General features: G+C 37.7%; 7 protein-coding genes across 7 annotated transcripts; 5 read left to right on the forward strand and 2 right to left on the reverse strand.

The window, feature by feature from the left end:
• Nucleotides 1–130: 130 nt before the first annotated feature.
• On the forward strand, nt 131–1,488 carry SPOG_05222 (uncharacterized protein). The gene is made up of 3 exons (XM_013169603.1): nt 131–259; nt 343–497; nt 683–1,488. Exons 1-3 carry the CDS (start codon nt 224–226, stop codon nt 726–728), a joined length of 237 nt encoding a protein of 78 aa, XP_013025057.1. The 5' UTR covers nt 131–223; the 3' UTR covers nt 729–1,488.
• A 227-nt stretch (nt 1,489–1,715) lies between these two features.
• SPOG_01284 (spindle pole body protein Cut12) lies at nt 1,716–3,812 on the forward strand. Its single transcript, XM_013169555.1, has 2 exons — nt 1,716–1,849; nt 1,907–3,812. The coding sequence occupies exons 1-2, from the start codon at nt 1,843–1,845 to the stop codon at nt 3,622–3,624; spliced, it is 1,725 nt and encodes a 574-aa protein (XP_013025009.1). The 5' UTR covers nt 1,716–1,842; the 3' UTR covers nt 3,625–3,812.
• Nucleotides 3,813–3,940: 128 nt separating this feature from the next.
• On the reverse strand, nt 3,941–7,627 carry SPOG_01286 (translocon alpha subunit Sec61). Its single transcript, XM_013169557.1, has 7 exons — nt 7,487–7,627; nt 7,377–7,444; nt 7,199–7,311; nt 7,120–7,152; nt 6,860–6,993; nt 4,331–6,718; nt 3,941–4,281 (listed from the first exon to the last, which is right to left on the reverse strand). Exons 1-6 carry the CDS (start codon nt 7,494–7,496, stop codon nt 5,637–5,639), a joined length of 1,440 nt encoding a protein of 479 aa, XP_013025011.1. The 5' UTR covers nt 7,497–7,627; the 3' UTR covers nt 3,941–4,281; nt 4,331–5,636.
• On the forward strand, nt 4,037–5,526 carry SPOG_01285 (GTP binding protein Gtp1). The gene is made up of 3 exons (XM_013169556.1): nt 4,037–4,179; nt 4,223–4,291; nt 4,349–5,526. Exons 1-3 carry the CDS (start codon nt 4,162–4,164, stop codon nt 5,351–5,353), a joined length of 1,092 nt encoding a protein of 363 aa, XP_013025010.1. The 5' UTR covers nt 4,037–4,161; the 3' UTR covers nt 5,354–5,526.
• A 1,871-nt stretch (nt 7,628–9,498) lies between the features above and the next one.
• On the forward strand, nt 9,499–10,791 carry SPOG_01287 (WD repeat protein Swd3; the record flags this gene model as incomplete). The annotated part of the gene is made up of 2 exons (XM_013169558.1): nt 9,499–10,657; nt 10,745–10,791. The coding sequence occupies 2 exons, from the start codon at nt 9,499–9,501 to the stop codon at nt 10,789–10,791; spliced, it is 1,206 nt and encodes a 401-aa protein (XP_013025012.1).
• A 393-nt stretch (nt 10,792–11,184) lies between these two features.
• Nucleotides 11,185–11,664, forward strand: SPOG_01288 (uncharacterized protein; the record flags this gene model as incomplete). Its single annotated transcript, XM_013169559.1, has 1 exon — nt 11,185–11,664. One exon carries the CDS (start codon nt 11,185–11,187, stop codon nt 11,662–11,664), a length of 480 nt encoding a protein of 159 aa, XP_013025013.1.
• SPOG_01289 (membrane-tethered transcription factor) lies at nt 11,320–15,592 on the reverse strand. The gene is made up of 2 exons (XM_013169560.1): nt 11,773–15,592; nt 11,320–11,728 (listed from the first exon to the last, which is right to left on the reverse strand). Exon 1 carries the CDS (start codon nt 14,761–14,763, stop codon nt 12,448–12,450), a length of 2,316 nt encoding a protein of 771 aa, XP_013025014.1. The 5' UTR covers nt 14,764–15,592; the 3' UTR covers nt 11,320–11,728; nt 11,773–12,447.
• Nucleotides 15,593–15,611: the final 19 nt, after the last annotated feature.

A 15,611-nucleotide genomic window follows, 5' to 3' on the forward strand; every position in this document is an offset into this window, starting at 1 on the left:
AAGCGAGCCAAATAGCCTTTTTTTATAAAGACCGTCTTCTACAAAAAAAATACACTAAAAAAAATTTATACAATTTTTCTTTCTCTAAAAAATTCTTAATTGTGTATGTTGTCAAAGTCTATGCGTTTCCCGCAGCTTAGGAAAGCTTTCTTAACTCCGCCGGTCCGTAACCTAACTTCCACCATCACTTAACTTTTCAATTTTTTATTTATTGGGTTAAAACATGTCTGCTCAGCAATTCTACGGCGATAAGGGTTTTGTAAGTACTTGAGGCACCTCCGTGGTAAAAAATAATGCGTACCTGTATGTTCATGTAGCAAAGCTAACCCATGTGTTCTTTAGGGTCCTGCTCCTCCCCAACAAGCCTATGGCGGTTATCCCCCTCAACAAAACTACCCAGGCTATCCTCAAGGTGGTCAGGGTTATCCTCAACAGCAACCCATGTATGTTCAACAACCCCCTCAAAACAGTGGTGGTGGTGACATGTGCTGTGGTTTGTAAGTAATATATTATAAAAAAGCAATGAATTTGCAAAATCGGCTGATTGTCGACCAACCTTATGCTCATTTCTTGGAGCTCCTTGCGTCGATTAGAAAGCATCGTAATGATAAGAGTGAGCCTGAGCTTGGTTAGCTAATAGCTGTTTGCAATTAATTGAAGAATTATGAATTAACTTTGATAGATTGGCCGGTCTTGCATGCTGCTGCTGTTTGGATGCATTATTTTAAGAGGGGTGACGTGCGAATGATGCGTATAGTCAGTATAGATTTATTTTAAAGAATATTTTTTTTTTTTTTCGTTGAAATTTTGCCGTTTTGTGCCAGCGCCTTTCACACCTTTTTTGCTTGAGTAATTCTCCCTTTTTCTTCGAAACAATTTTCATCTTTTTCCTGGAGCAAATGGTTTTGGAGGAGGCTAGGAAGTCGTTTTATATTCCTCTTTTGGGATCCTTTTAGCCCCCTTGTTTTCCCTATGCTATGGAGAATGGAACTGACCAGTCTTGATTCATGTTTACCGGTATCTGATTATTTTTCTTTTTTTAGGATTGACCAAGAAACAGCATTAGTTATTCGTTTCTCCTAGAGATAATATCGATAGGATGAAAAGGTGAATCCTTGATTCTCTTTGCTTGCAAACATGATAATCCTGAATTTCATAACCTGTCAGGTATCTTGTAAGTTTTTCTGACTATAAGAAAATGGTCATTGCCATTGGAACATTTTATTCACTATCTGTTTCTCTTTTTTTTTATCATCAAAGATTTTAAGGGACTAATTCTTAAGCTTTCGTTTCCATATAATAGCGAATATGCAAGTTAGTATACTAATGGACTTAATAGACTCCACTTGTTGTTGATCTTTTATGTCTAAATTGAGTGTTGTACTTTATGATAATATTTTATGCATAAGAAATTGAGTAAATGTTGAAAATTATGTAGATGTTTAATACTTTTAAGAAGTTTGGTTTTGTTGATTCCATATGAGGACGAATGAAAAGTGAGTCTAGAGTTTTTAACCCAAGTATGTAAAACGTATATATCAACTATGCTCATGCTGATGCTGATGAAAAGAGTTCTTTAAAAAAGGATAGTATTCCTTCCTGTTCAGGAAAAAATAAATCCACAGCATTACATTAGGATAAGACAATATAACACAATCAAGATATTATATTCTAAAGTTTCAGAAATGCACAGTAATGCGGTAAACAATCCAATACAACAACAGACGAAAAAGAGTCAGAATCTGAAGAATTTGTTAAGAAAAGAAGGGTTTTGTTGCATTTATTTAATTTTCATAAGTCATTCTTTTATAGAGGTTCGTTCTGGCTGAATGTAGAGACGCTATGTCAGGTAAGGAGCTAAACATCCATGTAAACAAAATGGCAGATATTAACCAGAATTGCTTAGATACTTTAAATACACCACCCACGTATGCGTGGGTATGGAAGGCATTTTCTAGCAAGCTTGCTGGAACAGTATCAAAACCGACATTGAATCCCACAAACAATGTTTACGTTGAAGACGTGAATCCTGAGAGTGAAGAACACAAGATTCCTGAGGAAAGTTTAAGGCCTATGGATGCGCTCACACCAACTAAGCCAAAGAATACGCAAAGTGGCATTTTGAAGACACCTGGGACGTTACAAATAAAGAAGACGGTGAATTTCACAGATCATCTTGGAGACGACCCACTGAATCGAGAGGTACAGCCGAAGGGGTTCAGGCAAGAGAATGAAGAAAATAGTAAGAAGACAAGGAATCGATTCGGCAATGATCTTGAGTTCGAATTTGATGACAAGTATTTCTCCCAGCCGTCATCCAAGCAACTTGGCTATAAATTAAGTCAAGTAGCTCAGCTGGAAGGAAAAGAACGAAATAATAAAAAATGGCAACGAAATGAAATAAAGAATCTTCCATTTAAGCATCGTACAGGAGAGGAAAATCGCATTGACCGTTTGCTTGGTGATCAAGACATCCAAAAGTTTGAGTCAGAACTGAAAGACTCATCACCACTTCCTATAGAGAAAGAACGGCCATTACCAGAACCGTCAGATACCAAGCAGGAAAACATGGAATGGTCAAAGCTGATAAAGGATTGTTTTCGGGATGTAGTAAATAACAATCGAAAAATGAAAAATATCATACATGATGTCCTTGTTGATACATCGCACCTAGTTAACTCGACAGAAGTACCTGATGAAGCCGACTACACCATAAATTTGGATAATCCTTTGTCTTCATCAGGAAAGTATTGGAAGCAAAAGTTTAATTTGCTTGAAACAGCACATACTGATTTGGAAGAAGAATTGGAAAAAATTAGGGAGCGGGTAGACGCTATTATGACGGAAAGGCAGGAAGAAATTTCATTTTGGAAAAGAAGGTGCAAATTATTAGAAGCTGAGAATGTTCGACTTTCTCGTATGCCAAAAACTCAAGGAGTAGTGTCTGCGAACCCTCAGAATGAGTATACTCCGAAAGTGAAAGACAATCATCCAATTGCCAAAGGTTTCAAAATTCCCCTGCAGGAAAATAGTCTTTTTCGTTCAAGCCTCCCAGAACATTCCAAGGAACCTCTAAAATTTCCCAATGAGACTTTCTCTAATCCATTGGACATGTCTCATTTGGCAGCGGAAATGCTGTCCCATTCAGCAAAGAAGAAGCAATCTAACGATAGTTTCTTTAATTTTGAGGAAGGTGCTGGTCCAATTTCATCTACTCCTGTATCCGCAGCCTCCAAAGTTCGACAAAGGCTATTGCATGCAACTCAAACCCCGACCCCAATGCCAGTGTCAATCCGCAGGAAGGAGCCTCAGTACAAGTCAAACGAGATAGAAGAGTCTTCGATTCCATCCATGGGCTTCTTATCCAAAAACCGTGAGGCAGCCAAACGACAGATCGCCCGCAAAAAGGAAGACAACAGTGCAAAACTCTTGTACGGAGTTCCCTCTTCACGAGATAAACCAAAATTTACTTTAACGGAAATTCATCCTTATGATCAGGAATTGCAACCCAAAGGTTTACCTAGAGCTAGAGAGTTTACAGCAGAACAAAAACTCTCGAAAGAGCGCTCAGAAAAAGCCAGGAGTCGTTTAGAAGAAAGAAGGCAAAGAAGAGGGCTTGTGTGAAATATTGTCCCATTTGATGACGATGACTTGTACTTTTATGATATTGTTTTTGATGATTACCGGTTATGAACAATAATTGTGAACCTCCGACTTACGTATATAACTATTCTTGTTTTGAAAGACTAAATATAATTTTTTAACAATTTATCATCTTGCCTTTCTTGATATGCAACAATCCTATTTTTTGCACTTGTACTTTCAATGAGAATGCGGTTTTACAAAACCGCATAACAGGTAACTTAGATACAAACCTATTCAAAAATCTGTAGAATATTACTTAGTTTTTTATCTATTTTGCCCAAACATTTTTGGCATAGCAAGCATTTCTTAACTACAATAACTAAGAGTCGTATACGGTAGAGTTAGAAATTAAATTTTCTTTTAAATCAATAAAATCACATTCATTATTTTTCTTTTACACATACAAGTTTGTGTATGGATTCTGGTAACCTCTTCTGTTGTTTTTCCACAACATAACCCTCCAACAAATTTTGAAAAAAAGCTGCTTTTAAGCAAAGACAACCATATATAGCAAAAATGGGTGTTGCAGAAAAGGTAAGAAAGAGATTATTTTAGTTATTAACAAAAATCCGTTTAGATTCAAGAAATTGAGGCGGAAATGCGCCGGACTCAAAAAAACAAGTCGACTGAATATCACTTGGGACTTGTAAGTAAAGGATACGATTTTAATGATATGGAAACTTACCAAAATTTTTATTTTTAGCTAAAGGGAAAACTTGCAAGACTTCGTACTCAGTTACTTGAGCCTACCTCAAAACCAGGACCAAAAGGTGAAGGATTTGACGTTGCAAAAAGCGGCGATGCTAGAGTTGCTTTTATTGGATTTCCTTCGGTTGGTAAATCCACTCTTCTTTCTGCAATTACAAAGACCAGATCTGCTACTGCCAATTATGAGTTTACGACGTTAACGGCCATCCCCGGTGTTTTAGAATATGACGGCGCTGAAATTCAAATGCTAGATCTTCCTGGTATCATTGAAGGAGCTTCTCAAGGAAGAGGTGGTCGCCAAGCAGTCTCTGCCGCAAGAACAGCTGACTTGATTCTTGTGGTTTTGGATGCCACGAAAGCTGCAGACCAACGTGAAAAAATCGAGTACGAACTTGAGCAGGTTGGTGTTCGACTCAACAAAAAGAGACCCGACGTTACCATTAATTTTAAAAAGAACGGTGGCGTCAAATTTAATCATACCGTTCCTTTGACCCATATGGACTATAAAATGGCTTACAACATTCTTCATGAATACAAGCTTCACAACGCGGATATCCTGATTCGTGAAGATATAACTGTCGATGACTTTATTGATGTAGTGATGGGGAACCGGAGGTACGTAAATTGTCTCTATTGCTATAGCAAGATTGATGCTGTCTCTTTGGAAGAGGTTGATAGACTAGCCCGTTTGCCCAAGTCTGTTGTAATTAGCTGTAACTTGAATCTGAATTTAGATTTTCTGAAGCAAAGAATTTGGGAAGAACTCAATCTTTACAGAGTTTATACCAAACGGAAAGGTGAAGCTCCTGACTTCAGTGAAGCATTGATTGTTCGTAAAGGCTCAAATATAAACGAGGTTTGCAACCGAATTCACAGAAGCTTGGCCGAGCAACTCAAATATGCTTTGGTTTGGGGAAGCTCTGCAAAACATAGTCCTCAATTGGTTGGTCTCAATCATTTAGTGCATGAAGGAGACGTGGTGACGATTGTTACAAAGTAATAGAGATGGTATATATATCTGTGTACCATAGAAAAAGATTCAAAGAGATTTTTGCAAGCTTTGGTATTGCTTTTACTACATAAACGTATAGATACATAATTATTTTGATTAGCTTTTTAATATGATGGTGAAAAGGAAGTTCTAGATTTTCAGACACATGTTCTATATGACCTAAATTAGGAATCCATAATTTTGGATTCCAGTAACCAAGATTACTGAAACGTACTTTATATGTACAACTCCATCGTAACAATTATAGTTTGATCATGACGAGTGAAATAAGTTATTGAGCCATAGGAGCGACAGGTAAACCATAAGTGTCGCCTTTAATTTCCTTTTGTAACTGTTCATAATAGCCATAAATGGTAGTAGTGCAGAGGAGAACAGCAGTGCCTGAGCCCAAAGCACCAACGAGATCAGAAGTGACGGCCAAGGCACCAACACAGGCACCGGAAAGCAAAGCAGCAGTGGGAATGAGACGCTTCAATTCTTTGTACATACTTCCTTCACGGTATCCAGCCATTACCAATTGTTGGCTCTTTAATTGCTTAGCAACATCACGAGGACTAGAGCCAGAAACTTCTATCCAAAGCTTGGAAAAGACAGCACAAGCCGACATGGTAAATACAACGTAAACCAAAGTATGAATGGGATCAATAAGAGCATCTTGGAAAGAAGAAGGTGGGGAGAGATAGTAGGAAAGACCAGAGACAGCATTTTGTTCCCAAACACCCAAGAGGCGGATCAAAAAGTTATCAGAAAAGCGGTTGAACAAAAGACGGCTGGCCAAAAATAGATTCGAAGTTAATGCAGACTGCAACATAATGGGAGTGTTGGAAGTGTACAAGAGCTTGATTGGGAAAGTACTGCGAAAACCACGGAATTTTTGAGAGCGAATAGGAATTTCAACGCGAAAATCTTGCAAGTAAATAACAACTCCAAAGATCATAAGAGTAGCAAAAAAGTTCCAAAGATTGGGTAATTGAATATGACTGCTACTAAGACCAGTGCGGAAAAAGGATTGATACAAAGCAGACAGCTTGTTATCCCACTTGAGCATGACATAAACAAAATTGATTACAGCACCTTCAAATTGAACTCCGTTGGCAATATGATACGTAGTTGGCGAGAAGGCTTTCCAAAAGATGCTCTCGCAGTTGATGGTAGCGATAAAGAGAGAGATACCAGAGCCAAGTCCATAACCCTTTTGCAAGAGCTCGTCCAAAAGTAGCACAATCAAACTAGCGGCCGCGAGTTGAAGAATCAAAAGAAGACAAATACCAGCGCCAAGATCTTGAGGTCGACCATACATTCCAGTTAAAACATAAGCGGTAGCTTGACCAAACGCGATGATAATTGCCAAAACTGTCCCGTGTTAGCTTTGATAAAGAAACCCAAAGATTGAGAAAGTCAGAATTCCATCAGCAAATTTCGTTTTTTCATATTTTCGGAAAAATAAAATCGCTGAAAGACACGTTTGCCGATCTCATCTTCATTTTGTCTTACATTTTTGAGTAATTTGGTACATTTCTCGATCGGATTTCAATTCCATATTGACTTCAATTAACTGAGAACCGACGAGAAGCTGGATTAACATGCTAGAAGTAACGATAGGAGAGATACCCAATTCCATAAGAGTACTAAACATGTGTTAAAAAACCGAATTCAAATGAAAAACGCGTTCACTTTTCTCATCTAGCCATCTTCTTTTGTTTTTGTTTTTTCTTTTTGGTAGAGTCTTTTATTGAACACTGATTATCACATACCCTCGATTTGCAGCCAAAATCATACGCAGCCATCTAAAAAGGTTAGCCTCTGCTATGCATACTTTCCCATGCAACCTACAATAATGGATCTGAGGTATCCGACGAAACGATGCCATAAAGAGGAACTTGAGACATGACCAAAAAGATCAGCAGCGTAACACCTGTCCAAAGCATTTTCTGCTTAAAAGGGACCTAATCCTGTTAATATACGATTTCAAAGAATATAGCGAGGACATGAATCCTCACGACAGTCATACTTTGCGTTCAGGAGCAGCAATCTCCGGTAAAAAAGGAGCGAATGGCTTTACCAAATCCAGGAATCGTACTAGAAGCTGTTAGCAATATTCAAGAAATTTCACGTCCTTACAATCACTCATTTTGGTGTGTTTTTTTTGGTTTGTACCAACACTTTTCTTTGTTGGTTCTTGTTGACAGTGTCCTTACCTTGACGAGTATGGGGAGAGAAGAATAGTGAGGTAGAGCATATTATGGTGAAAACCGTATACAGTAGAATAATGATTGCTAATTCGTTTATGATTCTGTTGCACGATACCTTATATTAAAAGTAAGGCAACAAACCGTAAAAGAAAATAGTTGCCATAGTAAATAAACTATTCATGTACAGGATGAAGAGGAACAAAATCTTATAGAAGACAAAATGATACTTTTATGAACAAACGAATACAAAAGTACTGATTGAAAGAAGAAGGTGCCAAGTGTGGAAATGCTGAGAAATCTCGAGACAGGCTTCTAACATAATGCAATAGAACCTCTGTTCCAGCAAGTGTTGAAAAACAAAACAGAAGAGAATAAAGATTCCTAATTCCCATAAAAAGTAGTTAGAACTCATAATAGTGGCTCAACAGATAACTACTATAAGCCAACCGGACTTATGCATTGACATCTGTCTCACAGTTTTCGCCCACAGAAAGTATAAAAGTACGACCCGAGACAACATCAAAACTGATCTTTACTTCATATGCTTAATAGAACAAGGAATAAACGAGGAATATCTTCCGTTTTCTAGGCAAGTTGTCGACAAAGATTCTTCATTTTTCAGGCGAATATGCTAGAAAAGACATAAACAGAGGAAAAGGAACAAGCTGTCCAGAAGTATGGCTGGCTGTGTATTCTCAAAAGGCGTGTATAATCCATACAGTTGGGCGCGTCTCTTCTTCTACTTTAATATATTGTATGCATGATTCTTTAATTTCAAGTCCAATATTAGCATATATCAATCTTTGTTTAGGGATCATGCTGCTCAAACGTGCACAAATTTACAGCCTTTGTTCTCTTTCATCATTGTAGAGGGCATCCTCTGACCCGGAAAATTACTGCAGCTTGTTTCGTTTCAGACATTAAGGGAAAGTCTCTTTATTTACCAAAAGTTTGGTGCAAGTCATCTTACTGACCATTATAAAAGACGAATTTGATGGAATCCAATGAGAACGTAAAGAGTAGTGTTACATACAACTAGAAAATAGAATTTCTGCAGTGTTGTTGAAACACACTTAGCAATACTCCATAAATAAATCCACAGAGAAACAAGAGGTAAAATTTAAGGACTTACGCCATTCTCAATTTAAAGGTTCAAGATTTCGTTCAGTTACTAATGAGGTTGTGTGAATCGGATGCTGAAAGCTCTCACTTCCTTTTGTGGTTTGTTTTTCTGTCATATATTCTTCATCGTGAAACGGATTTTGGGCAAGCAAACTCTGTTAGGCCTATGTATACATCTGAATCGCTTAATAACTTTTAAGGAAAAAGAATACTTAGTGATCAACAAGCTTGTATTCCGATGTTTGGTATTGTTGCTCGGATCTCATCAAAATAGACAGTAAGGAAAATATTCCTTTTCATTTTTAGCCGTCCATATTCTAATCAGGTAGAAATAGACTTGCATGAAAGTCTAATAGTTCAACTATTATTGATATCAATACCGTAAAGAAAATCTCTAGTTAAAATGACCGTATGAGCAAGGAATGTCACATTTCAAACTTTTCTTACATTCATGTAAAAAGAACGCTCCTCAATCTTTACTAAAAGTTGTTATAAAAGCAGGATTGGACCTTTTGGGATTTGCTCGTATCGTTTAGTGGAGACCAACTATTTTAGCCTTCTCTCATTCAACTGTGAAAACTCAAATACTCTGTGTTTTTGTTAATTTCATGAATATTCTTAATCCTTCGGTAGATTGGTTGTTTTGAGCTTATGATTCATTTGTTTGAATAGCTTCCGCTAAAAAGTTAATATTTTATTTACTTGTCACAAGCGCCGGGAACTCTCTTCCTATTTATTTTCTTTCTTAACTTAATTTAGTTGAAACAGTCGAATACAAGGAAGCTAAGAATCAAAATTATAGGTCTCTCTACAAACAATATGGAGTTGGATTTATATCCCAAGGATGAGACGTTGAACATTACGAAGGATGGTGTAGATTCGGATGACATTTTACATTCCAAGAAAAAAAAAGAATGCCAATCGAATAACGGTTTTACCGAATACTGTACTCTAGCTGGCCATACGAAGAGTGTTACAAGCATAGCAGTATCTCCAGATAGACGATGGATCGCAACTGCATCTGCTGATGCAACAATAAAGCTTTGGAGTACTTTGACTTTTCGATTAGAATGTACATTGTTTGGTCATAGCAGAGGCATATCTGAAATAAGGTGGGCAAGTGGAGGCAGGTTCCTTGCTAGTGCATCAGATGATAAAACAGTGCGCATCTGGGATATTGAAAAACGCTCTAGCGCTCGCTGCTTACAAGGCCACACCAGTTTCGTATCTTCTGTCGACTTCAATCCGATGGGTACATTATTGGTTTCCGGCTCTTGGGATGAAACTGTACGCATTTGGAGCGTACAGGATGGAAGATGTATCCGTATGTTACCTGCACATTCTGAGCCCATTACATCTGTGTCGATTTCTTCGGATGGAACTCTTTGTGCGTCAGCTAGCTATGATGGCATGGCTCGAATCTGGGACGTTATGAGCGGCCAATGCCTCAAAACACTTGTGGAACCAATTAACGTGCCCTTATCAAATATAAAATTTAGTCCGAACGGACAATACCTAATTGTCAGTAATCTGAACTCACAAATGCGCCTTTGGGATTATCGCAACAATCGTGTTGTTCATTTATATGACTGCCATAAAAACACTCATTTTTCTATGTCCTGGGACTATTACCTATCCAGGTACTTTCCTTGGGAACCAAATAATTATCAAGAGCGTTCTGTGGAGACCGATATATCAGCTTATGAAGACGTTTATCTTCTTACCCCAAGTGAAGACGGCCGTGTTTACATTACGGATCCCAGTACAAAAGCTGTAGTAGATGATTCGATTCAGCATTCAGATGCGCCAAATGTTTCCCTGTTGCACGTCGCTTCGTTAGGTCCGTTCATTATATCTGCCGGAACAGATCCCTATGTCAGAGTCTGGGCTCCAGAGCGTCTTTTTTCGGAAACGAAACATGAAGAAGAAGAAAAAAATCAGAAAAGTTTACAAGAAACTTTACCCATACGGCAACAGAGTCCTACGCTTGTATCTATGGAAATGGACCAACAAGAGCCCACGCAAAGCTTTGCAGATTCAGATTCGAACCAAAAAGAAGGATTAGGTACGTCTTCTAATACCGAAAGCATGTCAGATTCAAGGATCCTATGAAATGCTATAAAAACTGGAAAACTGATGTTTAAATTTCATTTTATTACACATAATGGCATTTTCATCGTTATCCAAGGCATTCTTGGAAACAAATGCTAACTAAGGGTTTAAAATAATAAGACTTTTCTCTAAATTTAATTAGACAGCATATGCGCCTAACCTTCTTTGCAAAAATTGCAACCACACGAAAACAGGAGTTCTTCGTTTGTTTATATTTATTTTTACAAAAAAATGCCTTCTCTTTTTCTTTTCTTTATTTTTTCGTATTTTCCGTTTGTTCATGCTAGGTGATTAGCAGTATCTGTCTCTTTCTCTACTTCTCATAAACTGGAAATTTGAAGGTGAAAAAAACCGGTCGAAATACTTTTAAAAAATATCATTTGAAGCATTGCAATGTCAGCTAACTCTACGCAAACAAATTCTAATTCTGTACAAGTGGATGAACAAGCAAGAACTTGGATTCAAGGAAAAGTTGAGGAAGAACTAAAACGCCTAGAAAGTATCGGCGCCAAAGCAGTTCCCTTAACTGCCAAAAATTACAGTGTCATTTTGGATGAGAATACGGATACTGTAATGAACAGAATTGAGTTGAAAACCAGTTTTGACTTTAATCATGTGCACCAGATCCTTTTGTCTCCAGTTCAACCATACCCCTACAATTCCAATCTTAAATTTTTGTACTTGGTGATATTGACAAGCCTACCTCACCCTATGTTAATTCCTTACCTGTTTGCTCCAAAAGTGGTTGGCAAGAATTTGCTACCACGGGCTGATGGCCTCATTGAAAACACTTTGAAGCGTTGGATTTTTATTAACGAGAAGCTGCAACGAGCAGATCATGTGGTTCGTGAATTTCAAGACGTTGAGGCATAGAGTTCTTATTGGAACAATATCCATACACTCAGTGTGGTTTTTCCTCCTTGGCGAAACATACTAACTGTGATCATTTACATTAATAAGTACTTTTTTGGTTCGGCTTACAATAAAATTTGTCTGGTTTCATGAATTTTTAGTAGCATATATTAGTATATACCAAAGCATGTAAGAAACACAATCCTAGTTGCGTTTGAAAATGGTAGTGATTGACTCTATGTCGCACCACTAGACGATAATCTTTTACCGCTATATTTCTATTCATTCTTTCTGAATAAATGCTTTAGATAATAAACGATAGACTCATTATGCTGCTTGGTTATATGAAACCTCTCCTCTAGAAATTGAAATATCCAATCCTTCCTTCCGAAGTGCTCAATATAAAATCTATTGTATTGAAAGGTAGAAAATTGTATATAAAGAAAAAAAAAAAAAAAAAAAAAAAACTTAAAACTTGACAAGCGTAGAAACATCTAAGCTTCTAATCATCGCAATGAACACAATGAATATATATACACTGAGAAATAATAGACCGTTTACAAACTGATGCTAGCAAGCTAACACTAAAGATACGTCGAGAAATCCGTACAAATGACACTTAAGCATAAATAGAGAACATTCAGAGAAAGAGAATAGTATATACAACGCAATGACCATCAAAAGCCTTATTCAACGATGCTCGGTTCATTCTAGAGTAATCATTGGTTTTAACCATATTTTTAAAGCTGCGCAATAAATAAATCAAAGCAAAGTAAAAGTTCAGACTTTTAAATAGTTAAGTATTCAAACCTTGAAGTCACTGATGTGTGATTTTTGAAGAACCCCAGACTCCAGATCCAGACTTTCAAACATCTCTTTTCGTAGTTTATAATACCTGCACCAGTCACGAACAGATGAAGAGACAAACAGAAAGCTAAAAAATAAGATTTCCATTCTTACATGCCTGTAGGCAGCAGTTAACCGTTTACGAGAATTTACTTTGGAAGTATATGCGTAATGCAAAACGAAACATATACATGCCGACGTGATTAGGAAAATCCTTAAAGTCATAAACATTGAGGGAGAAATGGGTATCGTAAATAAAGAGAAAGAGTTTGGATTGCCTGTGTTTTCCGGATTTATCATTAAATGCATTGTTTCTAAGCCAGCTAAGCTGCCCAACATATTTCTACCAACCGAACGAAAAGTACCATTATTATTAGACTCATTAGTACTTTGTGTATGCGCCATTGTATTCCTCCTAAGGTTACGCGGTGAAATGCAATTCTCGGTTCCAGTATTCGGATTATCACGCTGAAAACCATATACATTGTTATCATACGATTCAAGAGTATCTCGATGTGGAGAGTTACCAGCCAAGGTAACGTTACTGGGGACTTTGGACTGATGACCTACTGGCACATACGCATACTGAGGTAAGGATTGATTATTTGAAACTGAAATCGGTTGTCCATCGGTACTAATAGCATTCACTGCACCAGGTTGAGAAGAATAATTGGTTGAATTATGTAAAGGAAGTGGTTGAGAAGGAGCAGAAAGCGATTGCTGAACAGCTACCATATATTCAGACAACCGGCTTTGAAGGTTTTGGTTTTCCTCAATTAATCTTTCATTTTCAGAACGCAGGTTCCGAATATACTCAGTAGCTTTGGAGAGGACGGTAGCTTTGTTAAGCTTTCTGATGGACGCATTAAAGCCACCGTTCTTACCGTCGTCAGATTTTGACCCAATTTTAGAGCATAAGCTTTGCAGAGACGGGATTGCATTTCGTAATTCTGTAATTTTGTCATTAAGATTAGACCTGTATTTTTTCTCTACTATATTATGAGAATTCTTTTTATTGGTTTGACCGACAACTCTATAACGAGATTGAACAGGTGATACATGTTCATTTTTGATTCGTTCCACACTAAACTTGAGAGGTGAAGGGCGAGTATTCCCAAGTTCCTGGTTTTTCTCTGGATTAGGTCCATCGGAACCAGAAGAAGAATCACCTTTGTTGAAGTTCGCGGTATCAAAATCATTAATGTAATCTTCTTCTTTTACTTTTCCCAAAGTGGAGGTCGAGGGAAAATTGTCTCTATCATTGTATATATTGTTTGAGTCAAATGCATCCGATAGTGAAGAAGCCTTGTATTCATCACCTGCATACATGTGCGAAGGAGACACATTTAGGACTGATGGCTGTTCACTTTGTGAAGTAGAAGTACTAAGACAAGACGACATATATAAGTTCGATCTGGGGGCGTCATCCGCAAAATGCTGATCAACACTGAAAACAGATGGTGAAGAGTAAATATCCACATAATCTCGCTTTCCACCCGTTTCCGGGGTATTGACCATTCGAGAAGCTGAAGAAAAATCCCCTAGATCCATATTCATGGAAGTTTGGGGTGAAAAAGTAACATCTGATTCTTCCAGGCTAAAGTTTGCAGATGCAGAAGGATGCGGGACACTGTTATGTTGGGGCAGTGAAGCATGAAATGGCCCAGGACGCGAGTTGTGGTAGCTTTCAGATAATAGAGGTGAATTTGTAAATGTATTCAAACCCGGCACAGCGTTTTGAGCGACAGAATATTGTTCTGGCGGTCCAGTTGAAGGGAGTGCATGATTTGTAGAACGACTTCTACGAGGAGTAAATGGAGAAGTATACGTAGTAGTACATTTAGGTTCAGAGATTGGAGGGTTAGTAGAAGTGGATACTAACGGTAGAGTGTTATTTATGGGTTCTGTAACTTGCCTTTTTTCTAAAGGAAGTTGGCCTTGTTCCATTGAAGGAGGAGCATACACGCGTTTATGTCCAAGAGGAGGAGAGCTAATAGAAACCGTGGAAGAGCTCGGTACTGTCTTTGGAGAAGGAAAACCGCTATAATTTGGTAATTGTGAAGGCGCTGACCATTCTGCGGGTTGTAATGGATGGCCCGGAAGTAAAGGTTCCATAGGATATTGAGAAGAATTTGGATTAGGATTCATCAGGTGAGGTGGAAGAGACTCTGCATGATACGGAAAGATGCCATAATTTTGTGAACTTTGATTGAGAGGTTGAGAAGTTGTCTGTGTTCTGGTAGGGCAAAACGGGAAGGAGCCGTTGGAAGTCATCAGAGGAAACAACAAATAAAGGACTTTATAGATAGAAGAGTATAAGAAACTAAGAAGCAAAGAAAGAATGACAGGAAAAAGATAATAGAGATCAGCAATTGTATAAAAGAGTGAAGTTGGTGGAAGATGATGCGAAGATGAGACGAAACCAATGCTTTTAAAAATTAAAAACCAAAAATGAAAAAGAAAAATGACTTTAAGGAAACGTAAAAGAAGGACAATTATATAAACAATGGAAAGAGATATACCAGTGACTCGAATACTGGTGTACCGAAATAAGGGAGATCGAAGCGAAAATTAAGAATCTCGTAAAAAGCTGTTTTCTCTAAATAAAACATAAATATGATACAATAATAACGAAAAAGGAGACTATACTAGCCAGTCCTTGTTCAGCCCTCTGAATTACGCGTGAAACATGCAAAAAGAAGCTTAGAGAAGTGCTCTTTCTCTTGTGATGTGTATCCTTCACTGATTTGCTGAAAAGTAAATTCAAACAATCTTACACAGTTGAGATGCGGATGGGTAATAAGATGGCCGTTCTAATGTCCCCAATAAACCTCTTTGGAACCTAGAGATGATTGGCAATCCTGAAATCGAGTCCTTTTCCTTCCAAAAGAATGCAAGACAAGGAACAGACGCGTAGAAAGCAATGCGATTGCAACGGAAGAAGAAAAATACGAACCTTTTAGGGAATCAAAAGGGTTACTTATAGAACAAGCGTTCAGAACGTGTCTTAGGAAACGATGGATGTGTGAATATTCCTGCGTTCCTATACTATTTTCTTAAAAGAGAGTATTATACTTGACTTTATGTTTCAAATCAAGGCAAGTATGTAGAAAAGTCAGGAT

This window comes from Schizosaccharomyces cryophilus (assembly GCF_000004155.1).
Source record: "Schizosaccharomyces cryophilus OY26 unplaced genomic scaffold supercont4.6, whole genome shotgun sequence".
Taxonomy (NCBI): domain Eukaryota; kingdom Fungi; phylum Ascomycota; class Schizosaccharomycetes; order Schizosaccharomycetales; family Schizosaccharomycetaceae; genus Schizosaccharomyces; species Schizosaccharomyces cryophilus.

Bases quoted from the DNA above. Each gene is read 5' to 3' on its own strand.
- SPOG_01285 (XM_013169556.1), top strand. The intron at 4,292-4,348 runs GTAAGTAAAGGA...TTTTATTTTTAG, and splicing joins CTGAATATCACTTGGGACTT to CTAAAGGGAAAACTTGCAAG.
- SPOG_05222 (XM_013169603.1), top strand. From the start codon at position 224: ATGTCTGCTCAGCAATTCTACGGCGATAAGGGTTTT. The intron at 260-342 runs GTAAGTACTTGA...TGTGTTCTTTAG, and splicing joins TCTACGGCGATAAGGGTTTT to GGTCCTGCTCCTCCCCAACA. The intron at 498-682 runs GTAAGTAATATA...TAACTTTGATAG, and splicing joins GGTGACATGTGCTGTGGTTT to ATTGGCCGGTCTTGCATGCT.
- SPOG_01289 (XM_013169560.1), bottom strand. From the start codon at position 14,763: ATGACTTCCAACGGCTCCTTCCCGTTTTGCCCTACCAGAACACAGACA.
- SPOG_01286 (XM_013169557.1), bottom strand. The intron at 6,994-7,119 runs GTATGTGATAAT...ACACATGTTTAG, and splicing joins ATTTTGGCTGCAAATCGAGG to TACTCTTATGGAATTGGGTA. The intron at 6,719-6,859 runs GTAAGACAAAAT...AACACGGGACAG, and splicing joins GTACCAAATTACTCAAAAAT to TTTTGGCAATTATCATCGCG.